Below are 27331 nucleotides of genomic sequence, written 5' to 3' on the forward strand. Positions count from 1 at the left end.
AAGCATTCATCTATTGATGGACACTTAGGTTGCTTCCATGTCTTGGCTACTGGAAATAATGCTACAATGAATATTCAAGTGCCTGTATCTTCTCAAATTAGTGTTTTCCGCTTCTTCCAGCAAAAAGCCAGAAGGGCAATACTTGGCTCATAAAACAGGTTAGTTTTCGTTGTTGTTTTTTTTTTTTTTTTAATTTCTGAGGAGCTTCTATACTGTTTTCCATAAATGTTGCACCAATTTACAATCCCAGCAACAGTGCACAGGGTTCCCTTTCCTCCACACCATTGCCAATGCTTGTTATTGTCTCTGATGACAGCCATCGGAAACAGGTGTGAGGTGATATCTCGTTGAGCTTTTTTTTTTTGCGGTACACGGGCCTCTCACTGTTGTGGCCTCTCCCGTTGCGGAGCACAGGCTCCGGACACGCAGGCTCAGCGGCCATGGCTCACGGGCCCAGCCACTCCGCGGCATGTGAGATCCTCCCGGACCGGGACACGAACCCGTGTCCCTTACATCGGCAGGCGGACTCTCAACCACTGCGCCACCAGGGAAGCCCTCACTGAGCTTTTGATTTGCACTTCCCTGATGATTAGTGATTCTGAGCATCTTTTCATGCGCCTGCTGGCCATCTGTATGTGTTCTTTCTCCCTGATAGAGTCCCATATGTTGAGTAAGGCTTGAATACACGCATAAATTTTGTCTGAATCGTTTTATTTTTAAAGTTTCTTTCTACTATGAAATCGGATGATCCCTAAACTTTTGAGTTTTGAATAATAGCATTGCCACATGTGTGAGGCTTACGTTCGTTTTCAGTATGTATTTTGAGATGCCTGGTGAGGCTTGCAAATTGAGTATAAGCTTTGCCACACTCATTACATTTGTAAGGTTTTTCTCCAGTGTGGATTGTTTTATGTTGAGTAAGATATGAATGTCTTGTAAGGGCTTTGCCACACTCATCACATTTGTAAAGCTGCTCTCCAGTGTGAGTTCTCTCATGACCCCAAGGTTGTGACCGTTCAATAAAAGCCTTATCACATTTATTACATTTAAAAGGTTTTGCTCCTGTATGAATCCTCTGGTGTGCCAAAAGGTTTGAACGCTGCGTAAAATGCTTGCCACACTCATTACATCTGTGTGGCTCCTCTCTAGTATGGACTGTCTCATGTTGAGTAAGATATGAGCGCACTGTAAACGCTTTGCCATACTTGAGACATCTGTACGATTTCTATCTGGTATGGATTCTCTTGTGCCTGTTAAAGCTTGAATGCTCGGCACAGGCTTTGCCACACTCAGGACATTTGTAAGGTTTCTCTCCTGTATGCACTCTCTGATGTGTTGTGAGGTGTGACTGGTGGTTAAAGGCTTTGCCACACACATTACATCTGTAAGGTTTCTGTCCAGAATGAATCCTCCTGTGATTCCTGAGGTTTGAGCTTTTGCTAAAAGCCTTCCCACAGTCATTACAGCTGTAAGGTTTTTCTCGAGTGTGTGTTCTCCTGTGCTGCGCAGGTGACGACGTGTTTTCCACACTAGGAGGAACTCTGTGAAGTGGTGAAACTGAGGAACCACTGCTGACTGGCTTCTCACCTTGACCGCACGCATACGCTTTCTCCTCAGCGGCACATCTCCGCAGCTGAGCCGCCTGGGCCTGCAGCCTCACTCCAGGTCTGCTTTCCAAACACCTGAGATCTCTGTTTCCAGCAAGGCTGACGTTATTTTTCGTTGTTAACAAACTTCTTATGGATGGCTTGTCGTGCGTGAAGTATTCACGTGCATTACTTCGTACAGAAACACTCTGAGGAAAATTAATTAAGGACTTATTATCTTGATCTTCTCCGTGAGTGAGATTTTTGTTATGGGTCAAAAGTACTTCTTTGTCATCTCTTGCATCACAGCCCCACTCACTCTCACATTCCTGCACACCTGCACAGACTTCCTCGAGGTCAAAATCCTTGATGCCGTGACTTTTACTTCTTTCTAATGTCACTAGATGACATAGTTCTCCTTTAGAAATGTCCTCTCTTGGTGATAACTCCTTGATTGCAAATCCAGCAGAAAGGCTTCCTATTATATAGAGTTGGAAAATATTTTATGTTGAATTAGATAATTACACAAAAAATAATACAATGAACACAGAAATTCTTCAAGCATGGTCTTCAAACACTACTGTGATATCGTTTTTTTTAGTTTTCTTTTTATACATTTTCCCATATTAATCTTTTCTCTGATCTTAGATAATTAAATTTCAAGCGCACACACAATGTACTACACACACTTTTTGCCAGATAACTGGATAATTAAATGATCCTCCATAATTAGAAAGCTTATCTATTGATACGTACTGGCTTATAGAACTGGAAGCATAAAATCAAAATGGAGATTTGAGACTGTCTTCCCTAATCCTTAAATTTATAATAATGTTTAATAACATGAATATAATGCAAGAAAAAATATTTTTACGAATCTGTACATCAAAACAATACTTGATAAAACATTTTTGTGAACCATGATAAATCTAGCAGGTAAGTTAGTAAGTAACCACCGTTATACAAAATAACAGTCTCTGGGGCTTCCCTGGTGGCGCAGTGGTTGAGAGTCCGCCTGCCGATGCAGGGGACACGGGATCGTGCCCCGGTCCGGGAAGATCCTACATGCCGCGGAGCGGCTGGGCCCGTGAGCCATGGCCGCTGAGCCTGCGCGTCCAGAGCCTGTGCTCCGCAACGGGAGAGGCCACAGCAGTGGGAGGCCCGCATGCCACAAAAAAAAAACAAAATAATAGTCTCTGGAATTCTAAAAGATTTGAGTAAGCACCAAGACAAAAAAAAAAAAAAAGAATTTTCATTCCAGAAGGAACATACGATAGGAAAAATTTTTAAATATCTTGATAAGCACTGAATTTTGAAATAACAGCTTCAGGTCAACACACATAGGTATGAAATTTAAGAATTAGGGAAAACTGTCTGAAATCTCAATCATGATGTCAAGCCTGCAGTTCTATAACAGCCAGTACATAGTTCAACTACCTACTATCACTTAATTATAGTTATATGGCAAAAATATATGTATATATAGTATATAATCCATGCTTTGAAAATTTGTTATCTAAAGTCAGAGAGAACATTCATATGGAAAAAAATTACAAAAAGACAACAGCGAAAATATAATGTAAGCCAAGGTCAATCTCATAATAAATATGACCAAGAAAATGACATATGTTATTAATAAAGGTAACTTTACAGCCCTTACTATATGCCATGCAATATTTCAAACCCCATAACAGCATTAATTAATTATTCTTGAGCTAAATTATCACACATTTTCATAGAAAAATAAAGGGCCTGGGACTTCCCTGACAGTCCAGGGGTTAAGGCTCCATGCTCCCAATGCAGGGGGCATGCGTTCGATCCCTGGTCAGGGAACTAAAATCCTGCATGCCACATGACATGGCCTTAAAATAAATAAATAAATAAATAAAGGACGCTGAGACTTCCCTGGTGGTCCAGTGGGTAAGACGTCATGCTCCCAATGGAGGGGACCCAGGTTCGATCCCCAGTTGAGGAACCAGATCCCGCACGCATGCCACAACTGAGAAGTGCACATGCTGCAACTGAGATCCCGCATGCTGCAACTAAGAGTCTGCAGGCCGCAAGTGAGAAGTCTGCGTGCCACAACTAAGAGCCTACATCCTGCAACAAAGATCCCACATGCCAAAACTAAGACCCAATGCAGCCTAAATAAATAAAAATAAAGGACCCAAAATGCTTACACATCTATCCCTAACTCAGAAAGGAAATTCAAAGGCCAAAGTTTGAACCTGGATGTGCAGAATAACACTGACAGGTTCATATGTATTAAGCAGCACCGCCCATCCAGGCAGTACAGACTTTAAGAGGTCCCAGGAAATACTAGTTTCTTAGAAATGTTTCTAGGAAGATAAGGGCAGTGAGTTGTGTCACTTATACTGTGACTGTCCTACCATTCCCAGATAATGATAGGAGTCACGTCCAGCACGTGTTGATGTACACAGTGACCAGACCGAGTCGCTGATCTGAGCAAACTGTACTGTGTGCAAGTAGGGGTCCTTGCTTATGCAGTGTGTGGGGTATGGGGAGGGGTGGGGTCTTATGGGAACTGGGGAGCCCAAGTGCTAAATATGGACACAGTACTAAGAAGTACCAATAGAGTTCACTTAGATCCACAAAAATCTGAGGGAAGGCCAGGACTGGGATTTAACAAAGCAAGAGTGAAGTAGTGGGCAACGTGGGAGCACTGCTTGTGCTTGCAAATCTATGGAAAGAGGACTGTACTGCAGCAGATGAAAGCCTCACCTCGGGAAAAGAAGAACCACTGTAGCAAGAAGCATAAACATGACTCATTCTATGGAGACTCTATTGTTGGTATGAAGGAAATGTGGAAGATATTAGGAAGACACAGAGTGCTGTTATGGGAAGGCTGTAGGTTTACATCTATTCCAATATTTGCTCTAAACATGATCAAGCTGAGTATCCCACAAATTCCATTCCTAGGCATATATTATTTGTTCTGGAAGATATGTACAAGAATGTTCTTTGCGGGACCTAAAAGCAAAACCTGGAGAATGAATGAATTCACTCTGTGTGAACACATGTGGATGCAATAAACCCTCTCAAGGGTACAGCAATGGAGGATGATCATGGTTGCTGGATGATGATCTCTTGGCAGGGGCGACAGAGGTTGACTGGTGGAAACAAAGCTAACAGGAGGGTTTTGCCAACGTTTAAACTCTGTGGATGTGATTATATTTGGTAAAAATAACTTGTGAACTGCATTATATATTTTTAAAATAGAATATCAATTTTAGCATGAATTTTCAGTGCAAATATCTTTGTTATAGATATAACAAAGTAATAGAATTTCTTAAAAAGATTTTTTTTAATAAAAGTAATAGAATCTCTTTTGCTGGAATTGTTTAAAGTATTTGAAATCACATCTTTGGATCTTTTAACATTATAATCCCAAATATCTAAGAGACATCAGATGAGAAGTGCTCTTACTGTATTTATTACTATAGATAATACTTACTCTTATAATGAATCAATAGAAAATAACATGTACTTCTCCAAAAGTAATGAATTTTTTAAAAAATAGATTTATTTATTTATTTTTGGCTGTGTTGGGTCTTGGTTGCTGCATGCGGGCTTTCTCTAGCTGCGGCAAGCGGGGGCTACTCTTCATTGCAGTGTGTGGGCTTCTCATTGTGGTGGCTTCTCTTGTTGCAGAGCACGGGCTCTAGGCGTGTGGGCTTCAGTAGTTGTGGCACACGGGCTCAGTAGTTGTGGCTCGTGGGCTCTAGAGCGCAGGCTCAGTAGTTGTGGTGCACGGGCTTAGTTGCTCTGCCTCATGTGGGATCTTCCCAGACCAGGGATCGAACCCATGTCCCCTGCATTGGCAGGCGGATTCTTAACTACTGCACCACCGAGGAAGTCCCCAAAAGTAATGAATTCTGACTTCAGAAACAGCAACAGAAAACGGTACCCTGAAGGAGCATTACTAAATGACCCAGAGCACAGAATGATTTGTATGGACAAGTGTTGTTCACAGCAGGGTTTAAGCATAGAAACAATTCTGCGAGTGCCATGTTGACCCATGGCAGAGTTCTATGTGCAGAGATGTGGTTGACAACATAAGCAGCCTATTAACAGCCTGAAGAACAGGACAATAATAGGATGTATATCAACAAGGACCAGGTGACTTTTGATAAAACTGTAAAGACGACTGGTAAAAAGAGGCTTCATAGAAATATGTAGTACGAAGAATGTAAAAAAATTTCTAGGAAACAATAAGTGTTAGAAGCGATAATAATGAGGAAACCATGGAGTGTAAAAAAATTACCTACTTCCTTAAATAAAATGAGATATTTAAATATTAGTATACCATGATGTGCAAGAAGAATCTAGACAGGGAGAATAATTATTAGAATAAATTATTTGCAGCAAAAATCCCAAAACATTGAAATTAAAATAGAAATCAAAACTTACTTATAGGGACTTCCCTGGTGATCCAGTGGTTAAGACTCTGTGCTCCCAGTGCAGGGGGCCCAGGTTCGATCCCAGGTCAGGGGCTAGATCCACCCATGCTGCAGCTAGGAGCCTGCATGCCACAAGTAAAAAGATCCAACATGCTGCAACGGAGATCTTGCACATAGCAATGAAGATCCAGCATGCTGCAAGTAAGCCCCAGTGCAGCCCAATAAATAAATAAATATTTTTTAAAAACTTACTTGTAGAAAACTATGGCAAGTCAATTGAATGTTATCTCTGTGGCTAAGACAATAACTAAATTTTAAAAGTATGTTCTGAAGATATGAAAAATTCTCTATTTATAAAACGCCATAGATTTAATTGAGGAAAAGATGTGTTAAAACAAATGTGATACCATGAAACACCTATGACAATGGCCAAAATCCAAAATATGGAGAACACCAAACATTAGAAATGACGTGGAGCAGCAAAAACTTTCATTCATTACTGATGAAAATGCCAAATGGTAGAGCCACTTTGGAAGAGTCTGTGGTTTCTTACAAAACTAACATAATCTTAAATATGATCCAGCAATCACACAACCTGGAAGTTACATAAATGAGCCAAAAACTCTGCGTGCAAAAACATGCACATGAAATAGAACGAATAATCCTAAACTTTGTATGGAACCAAAAAGACACCGAATAGCCAAAGCAATCTTCAGAAAGAATAAAAAAGGTGAAGGCGTCCCATTCCCTGATTTCAAATGATGTTACAAAGTATCATAATTAAAACAGCATGCTATTGGCCTTAAAACAGACACACAGGGGCTTCCCTGGTGGTGCAGTGGTTGGGAGTCCACCTGCCCATGTGGGGGATGCGGGTTCGTGCCCCGGTCCGGGAGGATCCCACGTGCTGCGTAGCGGCTGGTCCTGTGAGCCATGGCTGCTGGGCCTGCGCGTCCGGAGCCTGTGCTCCGCGACGGGAGAGGCCACAGCGGTGGGAGGCCCGCGTACCGCAAAACAAACAAACAAACAAAACAAACAGACACATAAGTCAATGGAAGAGAATAGAAAGCCCAGAAATAAACCCACGCATATGCAATCAATAAATTCACAACAAAGGAGCCAAGAATATGCAAGAGGGAAAGGACAGTGTCATCAATAATTAGTATTGAGAAAACTGAAAGGCACATACAAAAGAATGAAACTGGACCACTATCTTACACTATATGCATAAGTTAACTCAAAACAGAAATAAATACTTGAGTGTAATACCTGAAAAAAAAAACTTCTAGAAGAAAACAAAGAAAGCTCCTTGATATCTTGTCAATGATTTTTTGAATCTGAAATCAAAAGTAAAAGCAAAAGAAACAAAAATAAACAAGTAGGTCTACATCAATCTAAGAAGTTTGTGGACAGCAATGGAATCTATCAACAAAATGCAAAGGCAACCTAAAGGTTGGGAGAAAATATTTGCGAATCATATATTTGATAAGGGACTTAATATCTAAAATGTATAAAGAACTCACAACTCAACAACAAAAACAACAAAAATTCTGATTAAAAATTAAGCAGAAGATCCAAACAGACTTTCTTCCAAAGAAATCATACAGATGGCCAACAAATACATGAAAAGACGCTGAACTTCATTCATCATCAGGGGAATGAAAATTAAAACCACAATGAGATATCACCTCACAATTCTTAGAATGACTTTTATTTAAAAAAAAAAAAAAAGATAAGAAATAACAAGCGCTGGCAAGGATGTGGAGAAAAGGGAACCCTTGTGCTCCGTTAGTGGGAATGTAAATCGGTGCAGACACCATGGAAAACAATACAGATGTTCCTCAAATAAATAAAACAGAACTAACATAATATCCAGCAATTCCACTTCTGGGTATTTACATGAAGAAAATGAAAACACTATCTTAAAAAGATATATGCATCTCCCGGTTCATTGCAGCATTTTTTTTTTTTTTTTTTTTTGCGGTACACGGGCCTCTCACTGTTGTGGCCTCTCCCGTTGCGGAGCACAGGCTCCGGACGCGCAGGCTCAATGGCCATGGCTCACGGGCCCAGCCGCTCCGCGGCATGTGGGATCTTCCCGGACCGGGGCACAAGCCCGCGTCCCCTGCATCGGCAGGCGGACTCTCAACTACTGCGCCACCAGGGAAGCCCCACTGCAGCAGTTTTTAAAAAATATTTATTTGGCTACGCCGGGTCTTAGTTGCAGCACGCGGGACCTTCGTTGTGGCATGTGGGATCTTTCGTTGTGAACATGCGGGCTCCTTTAGTTGCAGCATGCGGGATCTAGTTCCCTGACCAGGGATTGAACCCAGGTCACCTGCATTGAGAGCACTGAGTCTTAACCACTGGACCACCAGGAAGTCCCACTGCAGCATTATTTACAACAGATGAGTAAACAACCTAAGTGTCCGTAAAAAAATAGATGGATAAAGAAACTGTGAGATGTGTATCTATACACAATGTAATATTATTCAGCCATTAAAAAGAATGAAATCTTGGGCTTCCCTGGTGGCGCAGTGGTTGAGAGTCCACCTGCCGATGCAGGGGACACGGGTTCGTGCCCCGGTCCGGGAAGATCCCACATGCCGCGGAGCGGCTGGGCCCGTGAGCCATGGCCGCTGAGCCTGCGCGTCCGGAGCCTGTGCTCCGCAATGGGAGAGGCCACAACAGTGAGAGGACCGCGTACCGCAAAAAAAAAAAAAAAAAAAGAATGAAATCTTGCCATGTGTGACAACACGAAGGGCATTATGCTACCTGAAGTGACATGCAGAAAGACAAATACCTTAAGATTTCTCTTACATGTGTAATCTTAAAAAAAAAACCAAAAACCTAAAGACACAGAACAGATTTGTAGTTAACTAAGGCGTGGGGTGGGGAGGTTGGGAAAAATGGACAAAGGGGATCAAACAGTTTTTAAAAAGTTGTTAATGTGCTGCTTTCTATTTTCTATACCCTAGGAATTCAAAAAACGTATTTATAATAAATGATGCATTTTTGTTTGTTTTTTACAGAAAAGCTAATTGCAGATATCAATAACCAGTGCTGTATTTAAAGCAAACTACATCTAATTTTTGAATTTTCACTTTTTGGCATTATCCACATCATGAATTTTCCTACTAAATGCATCCTGGTAACAAGCCAGGATGGACAAAAAAGAAACAAATACACTTTAGCTCCACTTTATTAGACAGATATTAGGAAAAGGATCAACTAAGACACTATCATCTTCCCAAAGGATTAAGTCAATGGAAGGTGGCTTTCCTGTCAAATGAGGTGACACTGTGCCCCCTAGACCAAGGTTTCTGGGAGTGAAACATTTTTATCTTGGTCAAAATAGGTATTATATGTTGAAAATTACTTTTGTAAACAGGAAATGTAAAGCCAAGATGAATGTGGCCAGTAGAGAGTAGCCATGGCGGGATCTAAGGAGAGCAGCGTGGGTGTTGTGACCAACATGATTATTTCTGCAAACACAGTTCTCAGAGGCTGCAGGTAAGGTTGATATTAGTTGAAACGAAAGCACTCGTAAGTGGGCCTAAGCACGTTTCTTCCCAGAAAGTTAAGACTCAGGAATTCATATGGCTAACCTGAAGGCCTCCCAGTCATGAAAATCCATTTTGGGACTGTTAACTGTGGATACTACAGAAACCTAGTATACAAAAAAAAATCTAAATAAATAATATCTCCTGCAGCCTTTAAACCTCTGCACCCTAAAAGTGAACAGGAAACACACAGAATATAAAAAATACTTGCCAACCATATATATATATGTATATGTATCTGACAAGGCACTTATATTTAGAAGATATAAAGAACTTTTTACACTCAATAGAAAGACAAATAGCCCAATTTAAAAATGGACAAAGGATCTGAGCAGATATTTCTCCAAAGAATATAGAAAAATATCCAATAAACACACAAAAAACAGATGTTTAACATAATTATTCAATAGGGAAATGCAAATCAAAACCAGAATGAGATATCGCTCCACACCCCTTAAACGGCTGTAATCAAAGAGACAATAACAAGTGTTGGTGAAGATGTGGAGAAACTGAAAAATTCATACACTCACTCCTGGTGGAAACGTCAAATGGTGCAGCTGCTTTGGAAAACAGTCTGGGGGTTTCTCAAAAGATTAAACAGAAAACTACCACATAACCAAGCAACTGCACTTTGGGAAGGAGGGAGAGATGAATAGGTAGAGCAGAGTATTTTTAAATAATGAAATTACCTTTTATGGTACTATTATGCTACAAACATGTCAGTATATGTCTAAACCTATAGAATATACAACAGCAAGAGTGAACTCTAACATAAATATGGACTTTGACATGTTAATTTGTGTCAGTGCAGGTTCATCAGTGATAACAAACATACCACTCTCGAGTCGGGTATTGATCACTGGGGAGGGCCTGCATGTCTGGGGTAGAAAATGCACAGAAACGCTCTATAACTTCCATTCAATTTTTCCGTGAACTTAAAACTCCTTAAAAAAAACAGTCTATTAAAAGAAGGTGTATGTGTTCATAGCAGGTACTAACTAATATGAAACAGAGTAAGAGGAATAACTCAGACTAGTTTTTCAAAAATTTCTAGAGGTTATACAGCTTTTGGGGAAAGAAATGTTAAGTCATAAACACTCTCAAGAAAGAAATCCTGTAAAATATTAAAAAAGATATTTATTCATGAGTCCACAACCCCAAATTGTAGGTATAAAACAAACAACACTAAGAATACCATAGAGCTTCCCTGGTGGCACAGTGATTAAGAATCTACCTGCCAATGCAGGGGACATGAGTTCGAGCCCCAGTCTGGGAAGATCCCACATGCCATGGAGCAACTAAGCCCGTGTGCCACAGCTACTGAGCCTGCACTCTAGAGCCTATAAGCCACAACTACAGAGCCTGTGTGCCAACTATTAAAGCATGCGCCTAGAGCCCATGGTCCACAACAAGAAAGCCACTGCGACGAGAAGCCCATGCACCACAACGAAGAGTAGTGCACTGCAACGAAGAGTAGTGCCCGCTCGCCACAACCAGAGAAAAGCCCGCGTGCAGCAATGAAGACCCAACACAGCCAAAAACAAAATACATAAAATAAATAAATTATTTTAAAAAAGAATATCGTAAAAATATGGAACTAATGATTGAATAAAGAAAATGAAGGTCATTTATAACAATGAAATTTACAAGACGAAAGCATCAGTGGCTTGAACAAAACAAATAACAATAGACTTTTAAAACGTCAGCATCGACCAAAACTAGAAACAAGAAAATTATGAAATGAAAAAGCTCACCAGTAAAGGCAAACATACAGTAAATGTAGGAAATCATCCACACACAAAGCTAGCACGGAGGCAAAAAGACAAAAAGTAGTAAAATCAGCTATATCCAAAATAAGCAGTTAAGGGATACACAAAAAAACAATTAGATGTAAAATATGCTATCAGGGACTTCCCTGGTGGCGCAGTGGCTAAGAATACACCTGGAGATGCAGGGGACACAGGTTCAAGCCCTGGTCTGGGAAGATCCCACATACCGTGGAGCAACTAAGCCCGTGCACCACAACTACTGAGCCTGCACTCTAGAGCCCGTGAGCCACAACTAATGAACCTGCATGCCACAAGTACTGAAGCCCATGCGCCTAGAGCCTGTGCTCTGCAACAAAAGAAGCCACCACAATGAGAAGCCCGCACACTGCAGTGAAGAGTAGCCCCCCCTCACTGCAACTAGAGAAAGCCCACGGACAGCAACGAAGATCCAATGCAGCCAAAAGTAAATAAATAAAAATAAATAAATTTAAAATATATATATATGGTATCGAAAACAGTAATCATGAGGAGTAGAGTATAAATGCAGGGTTGTTAAAATGCATTTGAAATTAAGAGATCAGCAACTTAAAACAATCACGTACATGGAGACTGCTACACAAAAACCTCATGGTCATTGCAAACCAAAAATCTATAATAGATAATACACACAAAAAAGAAAAAGGAATCCAAATATAACACTAAAGATAGTCATCAAATTGCAGGAGAACAGAAGAAAGGGAAAAAATGGCCTACAAAGACAAATCCAAAATAATTAATAAAACAGCAATAAGAATATACATGTTGATAATTACCTCAAATGTAAATGGAATAAATGCTCCAACTAAAAGAGATAAAGTGCATGAATGGATACAAAAACAAGACCTGTATATACGCTACCCACAAGAGACTCACTTTAGATCTAGAGAAACACAGAGACTGAAAGCGAGGGGATGGAAAAAGGTATTCCATACAAATGGAAATCAAAAGAAAGCCAGAATCCCAATACTTATATCAGACAAAATAGACTTTAAAATAAAAACTGTTAAAAGAGACAAAAAAGGACATGACATAATGATCAAGGGATCAATCCTAGAAGATATAACAATTACATATGCACCCAACATAGGAGTACCTAAATATGTAAGGCAAATATTAACAGACATAAAAGAAGAAATCGACAGTAACAATAGTAGAGGACTTTAACACCCCATTTATATCAATGGACAGATCATGCAGACAGAAAATCAATCAGGAAGCACAGGCCTTAAATAACGTGTTAGACTAAATGGACTTAACTGATATAGAAAGAGCACTCCATCCAAAAGCAGCAGAATAGACACTCTTTTTAAGTATGCATGTAACATTTCCCATGGATAGATCCCAAGCCAGTCCAAAAAACAAGACTTGGTAAATTCAAAGAGACTGACTTCATATTAAGCATCTTTTCTAACCACAACACAGACTAGAAATCAACTGCAATGAAAAAAACTGCAAACAACGCAGACATGGAGGCTAAACAATATGCTACTGAACAACCAATGGATCACTGAAGAAATCAAAGAGGAAATAAAAAATACCTAGAGGGAAATGAGAACAAAAACACGATGATCCAAAACCTATGGGACACAGTAAAAGCAGTTCCAAGAGGGAAGTTTATAGCAATACAAGCTTACCCCAGGAAAGAAGAAAAATCTCAAAGAACCTAAACTTATACCTAAAGTAACTAGAGAAAGAAAAAGAAACAAAAACAAAACTTAGTAGAAGAAAAGAAATAATAAAAATCAGAGCAGAAATAAATAAGATGGAGACTAAAAAAAACAAGAGAAAAGAGAAGGAACCAAGATGATGGAATAGAAGGACGTGGAGCTCACCTCCTACCACAAACACATCAACATGTGGAACAAGTCTCACAGAATAGCTAATGAATGCTGGCAGAAGATCTCAGACAACCAAAATTGCAAACAAGGGACTTCCCTGGCAGTCCAGTGGTTAAGACTCTGCCCTCCTACTGCAGGGGGCACGGGTTCTAGCCCTGGTCAGGGAACTAAGATCCCGCATGCTGCACATACTGGCCAAAAAAACAAAAAAATTGCAAGAAAGATCACCATGTAAACCAGGTGGGATGAAAAGAAAGAAAAAAAGAAAAGAAGGAATCGGAACAGCACCTGCAACCCTGGGAGGGAGATGTGAAAGAGGAAATGTTCCCTCACCCTGGGAACCCCTTGACTGACTGGGATATCAGCTGGGACAGACAGAGAGCTTCAGAGGCTCAGAGGGGTGTGCACCAACCAGCCCGTGGCAGGCAGAACAAAGCCAGCACTGACGAACCATGCCACCTCACTGCATTCCCCAGGCCAAGATGCATGTCTGCTGGTGCACAAGCTGACTGGGTGCTGAAACTTGAGCTTCAGAAGGCAGACCCAGGGAGTGGACTGCAGTTGGCTGCACGGAGACAGACTGAAGGGACTGAAGTGTGGTACGTGCCGCAACTGGGGGTGTATACAGACGGAACCAGGGCCTGCCACAGAAGTGCCATTGTTAACGGGTATATGAAGGGGAGGGGAAGTGCCCCTGCCATAGCAGCCTAACTCTTGGCAAGCTCACAGCAGGTGCAACTCCACCTCTATGAGCTCTCGGAGCACAGAAGCACCAGCGTGTTACCCATGTGCAGAGGCAAGGCTGAAATCAGAGCCGATCCCCAGGGGCCATGCGATTTAGGAAACAGGACTGAAATCTGAGCCCACTCTCTGCAACTATGCGATCTGCAGATTTACTCTGCAGCTGCAGCCCCACCAGTTTTGTAATCTCAGAGTCTGCAGGACACCCAAGAGCGTTACGGGTGCTCCCATGGCTGGAACAGGTCCAGTGTTAGCAGCTTTGGGCTTTGCGGGTGCGTGCATGGAGAGGCAGGGCTGAGGTCTAGGCTACTTCTGCACCTCCCGCACTGGGTCCAGAAGGGCGACTACTGTGGTACTGGCACATGACTTTAGTGGATCTGCACTTACAGATCTTCGCTGGCGACTTTATGAACACAGAGCCTGAAGGTCACCAGGGCCACCTGCTGGCATTCACACGGCTGAGGTGGGGCCGAGGGAAATGCCAACAAGAGTGTACTCTGTGAACCCGAACAACGGGTGACAGGCAGCACCACAGAGCATACTCGTCAGTGGACAGCTCCTGCGGAGGAATACTCAGCGGCTCCTCTCCCAGCAGCAGTACTCCAGCCTGGCCTACCTCACCCTGAAGCTCAGAGACAGATACGGGAGCTTCTACTCCAACAACTGGGGAGCATCCTGCCCCCAAGAGGGCTGAGGCAAATACAGAGCAAAGAGGAGGTCCTGCTCAACATCCAGTGCAGGCTCTGGTCCCCACAGCACCAGTCACACCACCTATCACGGGGATAATAAACAGCACACACTGAAGAAGGACGTGGCAGGCATGCACACTGAAATCAGCCCTTGCACCAAAAACATCACACTCGTGCAGGCTACACAAGGATGCTCTCACAGAAAAACGGCCCTCCAAGATCATGGTAGTAATAGATAACTTATCTCCTTCAATCATAGGGTGAGAGAAATATAGGTAAAATGAAGAATCAGAGGAACCACTCCCAATTCCAAGATCAACAGAATTCCCCTGAAAGAACAGTGAAACCAACCTCTCCAGTGGAACAGGCTCCAAATTCAAAAAGAAGATAATAAAAATACGAAAGGAATTAAGAAAGGCTATCGACACAAATGCAGATTACTGTAAAGTGTAACTAGAAACTATACAGGGGAACCAAGTAACATTAGAATATTCATTTGCCAAGATGAAAGCTGAGGTAAAGGCAATAAAGAGCAAAATGAGTAATGCAGAAGAACGAATAAGTGACCTGGATGATAGAATAATGGAAATCATCCAACCAGCAGAGCAGAAAGACAAATGAAAAAAAAATGAAAGCAATATATGAGACCTATGGGATAATATAAAGCATGCCAATATCTGCATAATAGGGATCCCAGAAGGAAAAGAGAAAAGGGGATTGAAAATGTATTTGAAGAAATAAATGAAACAGACACTAAAAAAAAAATAGAAAAGATCAATGAAACTAAAAGCTAGTTCTTTGAAAACATAGACAAAATTGATAAACCTTTAACCAGACTCACAAAGAAAAAAAGAGAGAGGGCACAAATCAATAAAATCAGAAATGAAAAAGGAGAAGTTACAAATGACACCACAGACATACAAAGAATCGTAAGAGACTACTACAGACAACTATATGCCAATGAAATGGACAACCTAGAAGAAATGGACTAATTCTTAGATAAAATCTCCCAAGACTGAACCAGGAAGAAATAGAAAATATGAACAGTCCAGTTACCGGTAATGAAACTGAATCAGTAATTTAAAAACTCCCAAAGTTAGAAAAGATACATGCACCCCAATGTTCACTGTAGCACTATATACAATAGCCAAGACATGGAAGCTACCTAAACGTCCATCACCAGATGAATGGATAAAGAAGATGTGGTGCATATACACAATTGAACATGATGCAGCAATAAAAGGGAACAAAATAATGCCATCTGTAGCAACATGGATGGACGTAGAATTATCACACTAAGTGAAGTAAGACAGAGATAACTATCATATGATATTGCTTATATGTGGAATCTAAAAATTTAAAAAAATGGTAAGAACGAACTTATTTACAAAACAGAAATAGACCTACAGACATAGAAAACAAACTTATGGTTACCAATGGGGAAAGGGGATAGGGGAGAGATAAATTAGGAGTTTGGGATTAACATGTACACACTACTCTATATAAAACAGATAACCAACAAGGACCTACTGTACAGCAAAAAGAACTATACTCAATATTTTATAATAACCTATAAGAGAAAAGAATCTGAAAAAGATTATATATATATATATATATATATATATATATATATATATGTATAACTGAATCCCACTGCTGTACGCCTGAAATTAAGAACAACTTCATAAATCAACTATACTTCTATTGAAAACAAAAAACTCCCAAAGAACAAAAGTCCAGAATTAGATGGCTTCACAGGTGAATTCTACAAAACATTTAGAGAAAAGTTAACATCTATCCTTCAGAAACGATTCCAAAACATTGCAGAGGAAGAAACCCTTGCAAACTCATTCTATGAGGCCAGCATCACCCTCACACCAACCAGAAAAAGATATCACGAAAAAAGAAAATTACAGGCCAATATCACTGATGACCATACATGCCAAAATGCTCAAGAAAATAATAGCAAACTGAATCCAGCGATACATTAAAAGGATCATACACCACAATCAAGTGAAATTTATCACAGGGATGCGAAGATTTCTCAATATCTGCAAATCAATCAATGTGATATACAAATTAACAAACTGAAGAATAAAAACCTTATGATCATCTCAACAGATGCTAGAAAACCTTTTGATACAATTCAACATCCATTTATGATAAAAACTCTCAAAAAAACAGACACAGAGGGAACATACCTCAACATAATAAAGGCCATATATAACAAACCCACAACTAGCATCATACTCAATGGTGAAAAGCTGAAAGAATTTCATCTAAGATCAGGAGCAATACAAGGATGCCCACTCTTGCCACTTTTATTCAGCATACTTTTGGAAGTCCTAGCCACAGCAATCAGAGAAGAAAAAGAAATAAAAGGAATAGAAATTGGAAAGAAAGAAGTAAAACTCTCAAGCTTTGCAGATGACATGATACTACATATAGAAAATCCTAAAGATGCCACCAGAAAACTACTAGAGCTCATCAATGAATTTGGTAAAGTTGTAGGATACAGAAATAATACAGAAATCTGTTCCATTTCTATACACTAACAACAAAGTATCAGAAAAAGAAACTAAGGAAACAATCCCATTTACCATCACATCAAAAATAAATAGATAAATATTTAGGAAGAAACATACCTAAGGAAGTAAAACACCTGCATTCCAAAAACCATAAGACACAGATGAAAGAAACTGAAGATGACACAAACATATGGAAAGATATACCATGTTTTTGGGTTGGAAGAATCAATATTAAGAATCATTTTTAAAATGACCATACTACCAAAAACAATCTACAGATTCAACGCACAAATGGCATTTGTCACAGAACTAGAACAAAAATTTTTTACATTTCTATGGAAACACAAAAGACCCCAAATAGCCAAAACAATTTTCAGAAAGGACAGTGATGGAGGAATTGTGCTCCCTGACTTCACACTATACTATAAGATCATCAAAACAGTATGGCACTGACAAAAAAACAGACACACCAATCAATGGAACAAGATAGAGAGCCCATAAATAAACCCACGCACTTATGGTCAATTAAACTATGACAAAGGAGGGAAGAATATACAATGGAGAAAAGACAGTCTCTTCAATAAATGGTGGTCAAACTGAACAGCTATATGTAAAATAAAGAAATTAGGACATTCTCTAATACCATATACAAAAATAAACACACAATGGATTAAAGACCTAAATATAAAACCATAAACCATAAAAGTCCTAGAGGAAAACATAGGCAGAACACTCTTTGAAAAACTGCAGCAGTATTTTTTTGGATCTGTCTCCTAAAGTAATGGAAATAAAAGCAAAAATAACCAAAGGGACCTAATTAAACTTAAAAGCTTTTGCATACCAAAGGAAACCATAAACAAAATGAAAAGACAACCTACTAAATGGGACAAAATATTTGCAAGTTATATGACCAATAAGGGATAATATCTAACATATATAAACAGCTTATACAACTTAACATCAGAAAAACATAAAACTCAATTAAAAAATGAGCATAAGAACTGAGTAGACATTTTTCCAAAGAGGAAGTGAAGATGGCCGATGAGCACATGAAAAGATGCTCAACATGGCTAACCACCAGGGAAATGCAAAGCAAAAACACAATGAGATATCACCTCACATCTGTCAGAATGGCTATCATCAAAAAGAACACAAATAACAAATGCTGGTGAGGATGTGGAGAAAAGGGAACCCTCCTATGATGTTGGTGGGAATGTAAATTGGTACAGCCACTGTGGAAAACAGTATGGAGGTTCCTCAAAAAACTAAAAATAGAACTACTATATCACCCAGCAATACCACTTCTGGAAATATATCCAAAAGCATGTTAGGTGCTCCCATAGTTACCAACTTTCAGAGAGAAGTTATCCTCGCTCAGGGAGAGCAGGTTCCTGTAGGTCTCCAGCATCACGTCCCTGTACAAGGCCCTCTGAGCAGGGTCCAGGCATTCCCACTCCTCCTGAGAGAATTCGATGGCCACATCCTTGGACGTAAACAGTCCCTGAAAGGAAAGCACATTTCACCAAGTGGACAAGGAGAGATTTCTGAGTTTGACACAAACTTACAGAAACAGACACGCGTAAGGATTGACTTGTCTGGGGTGAATGTTCTGACTGATCCATGTAAGATAATTTTGAGCAAGTTACGCTTCTCTTTATGTAACCAAGGTGAAACGCATATAACATAAAGTCAGCCATTTTTAAAGTACCATTCAGTGGCACTTAGTACATTTATAATGTTGAACAAACATCATCTTTCTTGTTCAAAAATATTTCAATCATCCCCAAAGGAAATCCTTTACCCATTAAGCAGTTGCTTCTTTCTCCCCCATTTGCCTCAGTCCCTGGACACCAGTAATGCAATGTCTCAATGGATGTACCTGTTTGGGATATTTCCATGTAACTGTAATGGTATAAAATGTGACCTTTTGTCTGGTTTCTTTCACTGTGAATAATTTTTTTGGCTCAGCCATGCTATAGTTAGGTATCAGTACTGCTTTCCTTTTCAAGGCCGAGTAATATTCCAATGTATGAGTAAACCACAGATTATTCACTCATCCTTTGATGGACATTTGGGTTATAACCACCTTTTCTCTAATATTAATAGTGCTGCTGGAAGTTTCACATAGAAGTATGTGTTGAATACGTGTTCTCAATTCTTTTTGGTATTTATCTAGGAGTGGGATCACTAGGTCACATGGTTTTGTTTTCCACAGTGGCTACAACATTTTACCAGCAATGTATCAGGATTCTAACTTCTCTACATCTTTACCAAAACTTGTTCTTTTCTGTTTTATTATAGGCATCCTATCATGTGTAAGATGATATCTCATGGTGGTTTTGATTTTGCATTTTACAAATTTCGTTGAACATCTTTTCATTTGCTTGTTGACTACTTCTATATCTTCTATGAAGAAAGGTCTATTAAAGTCCTCTGTCTATTTTATAATTAGATTCTTTGTATTTCGGTTCTTGAGGTACAGGTGTTCTTGAGGTATAGGAGGTAAAGGAGTTCACCTTTCTTCTGTTTACAGTGGATAAGTCCAATTAACCTATGTTCAAGTTCACTAGTTGTTTTTTTTTAATTTATTTATTTTCGGCTGCATTGGGTCTTTGTTGCTGTGTGCAGGCTTTCTCTAGTTGTGGAGAGCGGGGGCTACTCTTGGTTGCGGTGCACAGGCTTCTCATTGCGGTGGCTTCTCTTGCTGCGGAGCACCGGCTCTAGGCCCGCGGGCTTCAGCAGTTGTGGCGCACAGGCTTCAGTAGTTGTGGCACATGGGCTTAGCTGCTCCACAGTATGTGGGCTCTTCCCAGACCAGGACTCAAACCTGTGTCTCCTGCACTGGCAGGTGGATTCTTAACCACTGCGCCACCAGGGAAGCCCCAAGTTCACTAACTGTTTATTCTGATTGTCAATCTGCTGTTGGTACTTTTGAGCTCTAGAATCTGCTGTTGACAAATTTCAGTTTGGGTACTTTTCAGCTCTAGAATTTCTAACTCTATCTCTTTATTGATGTTTTCTGTTTCTTGACACAATGTTCTCCTACTTTCCTTTAGTTCGTTCTCCATGGTTTCCCTTAAGTCTCTTAGTACATTTAAGACAGTTGATTTAAAATTCTGCTTAGTAACTGTAGTATCTGTGCTTCCTTATGAACACCATCATTAACCCAGTAATCATGCTCAAGCTTCCGATTCTGGAGAAATTCTTAGAAATCTGTAGTAAAGTCGGCATGCTCAGAAGCAGCCACTATGACCTTTTATTTTATCACAGTAAAAATTGTACAGGACCAATGTGTCTTCATTAAGAAAACGCTCCATGAGGATACAAAAAAAGTCCACTCTAAGTGTATTAACACGAAAACAAGTCTAAGATATATGATATGTAAACATTTAAATGTGCAGAATAATAAAGCAGAAACTAACACACCATTGTAAAACAATTATACCCCAACAAAGATGTTTTTTTTTTAACAAAGATGTTTTTAAAAAATAAATAAATAAAATAAATGTGTAGAATAAAATACCATAACAAAATTTTATTAAGGAGTACTTTCTAAAATCACATTACCATATATAAATGCATTTCTGTAAGATTTGCAGTGGGGATTAACAGTGATTTCTGATGGAGACAGTAAGTGACAGTTTAAGATGCGACAGGGAAGGGGATATTTTACTTCTTAGTCTCTAAACTGCATCACTGTGTGTAGCTGAACCATGAAAATATATACATGAGATGTTTAATACAAAAAAAATAACACTGAACGAGAACTAGTAAAATTATAATTCGCCTCCAGCCTTTATGATGACAGAAAGTTCTGCTCTTATGTCTTGGCTAAATTATAACCATTTTTATCTAAAACACCTGCTGCATGAGAGTCCCTATGTGAACACTACAGGCTCTGTGAGATGAATGTTTTGTAAATAATTTAAAGAACCCTATTGTTAGATGACACCCTACCCATTCCTTACGTCTGTTTCGAAACTTCCCATTCTATTTTAAAGTGTTCTTATTTTAGAGCCAGAAACACACTGATTCACTCCTTTTATTTCAAAGGCACTTATAAAATCCGACAAAGCACGTTTCCCCATATCAGTCTTCCTTCCCAGACCTCCTCAGGTATCCGTGCACTGTAGTACATCACTTACACATGTAGTCGCTTTCATCCTGGGTTACGTGGAGATGAAGGGGCACCCAGAAGGGTGCACTAAACAATCCTCACGCCCTACGTCACTGACACCACAGAGCCGACTCCCCATCTCCGATCCATGCCAGAGTATAAAACCTTTCACGGATGACCACCTGAAAGGGGGCTCTGCCCAAGTTCCCCGTCACTGGGTCACAGTGACATGGAATCTGCAGGGAGGTGAGGAGACTGAGGGAAGGCCCTGTGTGTGAGTAAATCGGACATTTCAGAGACAGAGAAGATTAAAGCCCAAACTGTGTCATTTTAGGAAGGAGAGAACAAATCAACAAAGAATATGACTTTTACCTGTGAGAGCTCCATTCCTTCTTCTTTCCTCCTCCTCTGAATTTCTTGTTAGATTCTTCAGGTAAGATGATTCTGTGGGAGCGAAATATGCTGTTTAATGCTTACGACCAACATACCCCACTTCTGGCATCTGCCACAAAGCTACCAGAAGGAGAACCTTAACGTGGGGGAAAGACAGTCCTTTGCTGCCAACTGTTAACACGAGGGATACAGGGACAATAAACTCCTACACGAAGATCAATTAGTGAGCTTGTCACCCACTTCTTCAGGAAGCCCCCCCTGCTGCCAAAAGGCCCACTTGGATGCAACTGCTCCGTCCTTTGTCCATTTGGCACTAATCCAAAGGAAAGTGCCTCCTCCAGCTTCTGCTCTCTTCCGGAGGCAGCCAGCATCCAGTGACTGGTTGACACAGGATGTGGAAGCTTGCCCCTTTTGTTAACTGGGAGCAACTCTGGAGGGGCCACCCCAGCTCCAGAGCTCCCTGCTGGAGCGATATTGAACCATCTGTCCCGAGGGTGATGGAAAACCATAAAAGATTTAATGCCAAGAGATGATGCAATCAAACTTATGATTTACTCCTGCTACAGACAAGCTGAGAAAAAGGTATGCCTCCATCTCTGGGCCTATGCCCCTGGCCTCTTTTTTAAGCATTTTCCCTAATTGCTGGAGGACTGGACTATGTTTAAAATTTCAATTATAACCAGGCAAACTGCTCTCCTCTATCTTCTCCATGGCACAGGTGGGTACACTGAGGCTCGGAGGGGGAGTAATTTTACCAGGTTACCCTGAAGAAATCTGAGTTAGGTGAGCAGAACTCGGTAGAAGTGGCAGCCTGGATAGGTTTAGGTAGAAAGGGTTTGAATGTCCTAATTCCAGATTACCTTTCCTATTCCTGAGCAAGAGAAGCTTCTCTTTCATGGTTTAATCAAATTCAAACGTTTAATTCCTCTTTTCCAGAAAACATTATAGTCAAAAAATATGAAATTACAAATAGTTATTCCTCCAGAAAAACAAGAAAGAGGGTCACCCGTGGACATGAGCCCTAACAATCTCTTCATCATGCACACATGGGTTCTGTGGGAACAAAGTTTCACATCAATCTAGAAAAGGCTGGAACCTGGGGCCCCTGACTACAGTGCCTGCACCTGGACAGATGTGTCCTGAACACAGAATACAAAGAAGCCATAAGGCACTAAAAATAACTGCACACATGCACAGCTTGGGCAAACAGCTTATAAACAATAAGAAACAAAAAGGCCAAAACCCAACCGCCACTTCTGAGGTGCTGAGAGCAAAACCACCACCCCCCATCAGGGGGCGAGCAAGGGCACCTGTTTCTTGTTCTCGCTCACTTGTGCTGCAGCACGAGTCCCAGTAAAGCTTTGCCTGAATTCTTCGTCTGGCCTGTTATCGATTTCTACTGATTAGAGTCCAAGAACCCAGGTCAGTAACAAATCCAGCCCATCAGTTAACATCTGCACAGAAAGGACAAAGGGGACTTGGGGGGATAATCTACTTAGTTGGACACTTAAACTCAGCGCTCACTAATTGAGCAGATCACCTAAGGGAAGAAAGAAGCTACTGAGTACTAAACTAACTGGTTAAACTAGGTTTTGAGTGTTAAAAGACGATCAACACCCTTACCACATGCATAGTGAAGTTATTTAACAGACATCAAAGAATAGTTCCAATACAGGATACAGTAGAAAGCGTATAAACCTCATAATCTGAACAATGAAATTTAGAGTGAAAATAATTTGGACATTTAAAACATACCCAATCGCTTCTGAGATCAAAGTTAAAACAAGTGTGAGGATATATCAAATCTTAAAAAGATTGACATGAGCCATAGTAAGGCAACAGTACAAAAGCACTGTGTGGTGGGTGGCACAAATACTTCCCCCCATTTCTTAGAAGGGAAGAGAATGACCCTGAACTGTCTGACCTAAGAATCCACCCTCTGGAAGAACGGGGCTTGCAAATGGAGTTATCATCTGAAGCAATGATTAGAAAATGCAGACGCCTCAAACACCTGCTTTTGCAACCGTCATTCTCTTCTGCATAATTTAAACATGTCAAAAAATGTTAAATAGATTAGCTTAGAGACACCACTTAGTATTTCACAACTTAATATTCCATATTTAATCAACTCAATACTCACCTGGGTTTGGGTTCCCGCTTTCTCCACCACCACGTGCTTTGTTTCCTGTATATGTCTCCCTGGGTCCTCTGTTTCTCTCCTCTCCTTTTGTGTCCATTTCTGTGTTTCCTCCTCTCTGTTCATACGCATCATTTTGTTTCCCTCCCTCTCTATTCTTCCTCTCACAGACTGTTAGGCCTCGCTCTGTTGAAATCTCTGTTGCAATCCCTGTCGTTCTTTCTCCCCAAACGTTCTGATGCCTCACTAACTGCATATACTTCTGCCTTTGTATTCCGTCTCTGCTCTCCCTGGAGGGAGGTCAAGGGCGATCCACCTCCTGAGTGAGGACTTAACAAAACGGAATGGGGCGGGGGGGCGGTGGGAGAAGGAGGGGAGCCGGGAGTCATACAAAGGTTTGAGAAAGGGAGTCAGACTAGGAAAACGTCGCTGCAGGAGGTCAGTGTCTCTACGGACCGAAGGCAAAAAGTTGGGGCCGGTACCTGCGTCAGAACGATTTTAACCGGAACCGGACCCAGACTCCCAGGCCCGAACCGAGTCTTCTGGCGACGCCGCGACAGGCGAAAGGGGCGGACTCAGAGCGAGAGAGACGACCGCCTTCAGGGGTTTTAATTTGCTGGGACACCCTCGAAACCCAGGTATGGAGAAGCGGGGCTCGGAGATCGCATAGCGCACTTACGAACCAAAGAACCGACTCACTCACCCGCCGGCGCCAGTCTGACCGCAGGATCCGCTTCTGCGTCCCTAGGTAATTGCGCGTGCGCATGCGCACCACCGGGCCAGGGGGCGGAGCCGCCTAGGGGCGCATCTCGGACGCTCCGGAGGGTGGAGGCCGTGTCTCTGGTGGTGCCGCCCTGCGGACGCCGGGTCTGGCCCTCGGACCCGCTCCTGGGAGATTCTGGTCTGTTCCTCTTCTCTCCTGAGAGGCTCTGCTTCTCTGCTTCGGATCCTTTGAACGTGTCTGGTGTCCTCTGGACCCAGGTTAGGTGCAGAGCAGTTACAACTTCTTATTTCAATTAAGCGACAGCCTGAGTTTTAGAGTAGGTGATGGAAACTGGAGTGTGACAGGAAATGCAAAATTGTGCCTGTGCGGAATGTGCAATTTTATACTTACTTCCCTTCAGAGCATAACTTTTTCTTGTGTTCCCCATTCACTTGGAGGCATCAAATATCAGAATTTCCCTGTGGCCTAATGGTTAGGATTCTGGACTTTCACTGCCCGGCGGGTTTCAGTCTCTGGTCGGGGAACAGATCCCGCAAAACAGGCAGCACAGAAAAAAAAATCAGAGGAAAATTTTCAACCCCAAATGTGTCATTGTATGAGGGACTCCTTTGGAGACTGTGAGCAAGGAGTTGGCTGCACTCAGGTGCTTGAGAATCAAGCCTTATTAAATAATTCAACCATATTTTAATTATTTTTTACTCTTTGACCTTTGTCTGACTATAGGATGTGACAAATAAAACCATTTCTTGTCATTCTGATAGGAATTTCCATTTCCCGAATACTAGTATCTCCACTGTAGGTTTTGCTACTTATTAACTTTTGTTACGCACTTTGGCATATTTCTGAATTTTTAACTTCATTGATCTACCAGTCATGAATAAACAGGTCTCCTACGGATAGCCACTCTTTTTTGCTTCTCTTTTGTGGCTATTCTTACTTGTTCTTTATTCTGTAAGATTTTCTCGATAACATTGCTAGCTTCAGAAACTGAGAGTCTATATCGGGAACAGGTTAAGTTTATAAATTAGCTTAAGGAGAATTGACCTTGTTATAATACTGAATTTTTTACCCAGGAATGTGATGTGATTTTCCATTTGTTTATATCCGCTTTCATATATTTCAGGAATGTTTTATAGTTTTCTTCACATAGGTTTAAAAAGTTTGTTAGATTTACTCCCAATTAGTTTATTTCATTTCTGGTTATGCTTTTCTAATTAAAGTTTCTTGCACTATAACTTGTAAAATGATTCTTTTTTGCACCTATGAAAGCTACTGTTTTTGTATATTTATATGATCTTCCTGACTTATCTTTTGTAGATTTTCTATCAATTCCTTTGTGTTTCCAGATGTATGATTGCATGATCTGCAAACATAGTTTTATATTTTTCTTTCCCATTCTCATGCCATTTTAAATCGCCCTGGCTAAACCTCCAACACATGAGAAATGAATGAACAGGTGATCATATGCTTTTTTTAGTGTGGTTTTCTAACCTTAGTGGAATAACTCTAATGCTTCCCAAAGAGCAAGATAATCACTTCATTTTGACATGTTAGAAAAAATGCATCAATTCCCAGTGTTGAGTTTAAGTTAACATACGTACAAGTTCAATTCTTCCAAATAGATGTTTTTGTAACTATGAGTAAGATCCCCTGATTTCTCTTTATACCCACTACTACAATGTACTATATTAACGGATTTCCTAACACTGAATCATGCTTGAATTCCAGACATAAAATTCAGTCATCTATTATTTTGCTATATTTTATTTTAAATATTGCCATCTGTACGCAGGTGTGAGATCTTTCCATAGTATTCTTTTTGGTACAAACTTTAGGACATTTGAGTATCAGCATTTTATTTGATTTATGTAAACTATTTGGAAATTGTACTTCCTCTTTAAGGCTTGAATTGAGTACATAGCATTGGCTTATCTGTTCTCTAAAAGAATGGAAGAATCTACCTGCTAATCTGACCCTGGTGCTTTTATTTGTATGGGACTCATAAAACTCTCCCTTACCTCTATGGATATTCATTTGTTTAGACTCCTATTTCTACTGGAGTCAATACTGGTAGAATATATTTTCGTAGAAAATGTCCATTTCATCTAGGCTTCACAGTTGATTTGTATTGATTTGGAGAAATGGGGCAAATATTGTCTAATCTCAATTATTGACTCACTGTCTTTCTTTTGTGCTAATTAAAAATTCATTGAACTTACTGAAAAATTTAAAAATTGAAAGTCCTTGATTGTGTGATTCCATTTCTTTGCCCATAAATGGTGGTATTTCAGGGGTCCTCAGAGATTTCAGAAAGCGTTAGATTTGGGGTAAAGGAAATTCTCAGGGAGGCAGGGAATCCACTGAGACACATGTGCTTCTCTGTGGGTCTTCCATGGCTCAGACCTAAGTATTTCCTCCTCTGTCCACATGATACCCTGTCTGCCACCAGGAATAATGGAAAAGGAAGAATTTCTCCCCTTTTGGATATGCTCACTAGAAATTCCTAATAGATTCAAGAAATTTAAGTTTTTCAAAACTATTCCCAGCTCCTGTGCTCAAGTGTGAACCGCCACTGCCACTCAAGTTGAAAAGACGATTGGGACTTCCCTGGTGGTCCAGTGGTTAAGACTCCGCACTCCCAATGCAGGGGACCTGGGTTCAATCCCTGGTCAGGGAACTAGATCCCACATGCCACAAGAAAAAGATCCTGCATGCCGCAACTAAGACGTGGTACAGCCAAATAAATATTTTTTTTAAAAAGGTGAAAAGATGACTGAAATTCTTTG

The 27331-nt window shown here is 40.6% G+C and overlaps 2 protein-coding genes across 2 annotated transcripts in view; both read right to left on the reverse strand.

Moving 5' to 3' along the window:
* LOC116744054 (zinc finger protein 677-like) overlaps positions 1-1214 on the reverse strand; it is a 46423-nt gene extending 45209 nt beyond the window's left edge. Inside the window, exons 1-2 of the mRNA XM_032613340.1 lie at positions 1206-1214; positions 802-1099 (exon numbers count right to left, since the gene is read on the reverse strand). Of these exons, the coding sequence (XP_032469231.1) occupies positions 802-1099; positions 1206-1214 (307 nt within the window). The remainder of the gene's footprint in view (positions 1-801; positions 1100-1205) is intronic.
* On the reverse strand, positions 522-26476 carry LOC116743827 (zinc finger protein 677-like). The gene is made up of 4 exons (XM_032612876.1): positions 23825-26476; positions 21664-21735; positions 18522-18675; positions 522-2064 (listed from the first exon to the last, which is right to left on the reverse strand). Exons 2-4 carry the CDS (start codon positions 21676-21678, stop codon positions 1226-1228), a joined length of 1008 nt encoding a protein of 335 aa, XP_032468767.1. The 5' UTR covers positions 21679-21735; positions 23825-26476; the 3' UTR covers positions 522-1225.
* Between the last annotated feature and the right edge of the window lie 855 nt (positions 26477-27331).

The sequence above is a fragment of the Phocoena sinus genome, chromosome 19 (genome assembly GCF_008692025.1).
Source record: "Phocoena sinus isolate mPhoSin1 chromosome 19, mPhoSin1.pri, whole genome shotgun sequence".
In the NCBI taxonomy this organism is placed as follows: domain Eukaryota; kingdom Metazoa; phylum Chordata; class Mammalia; order Artiodactyla; family Phocoenidae; genus Phocoena; species Phocoena sinus.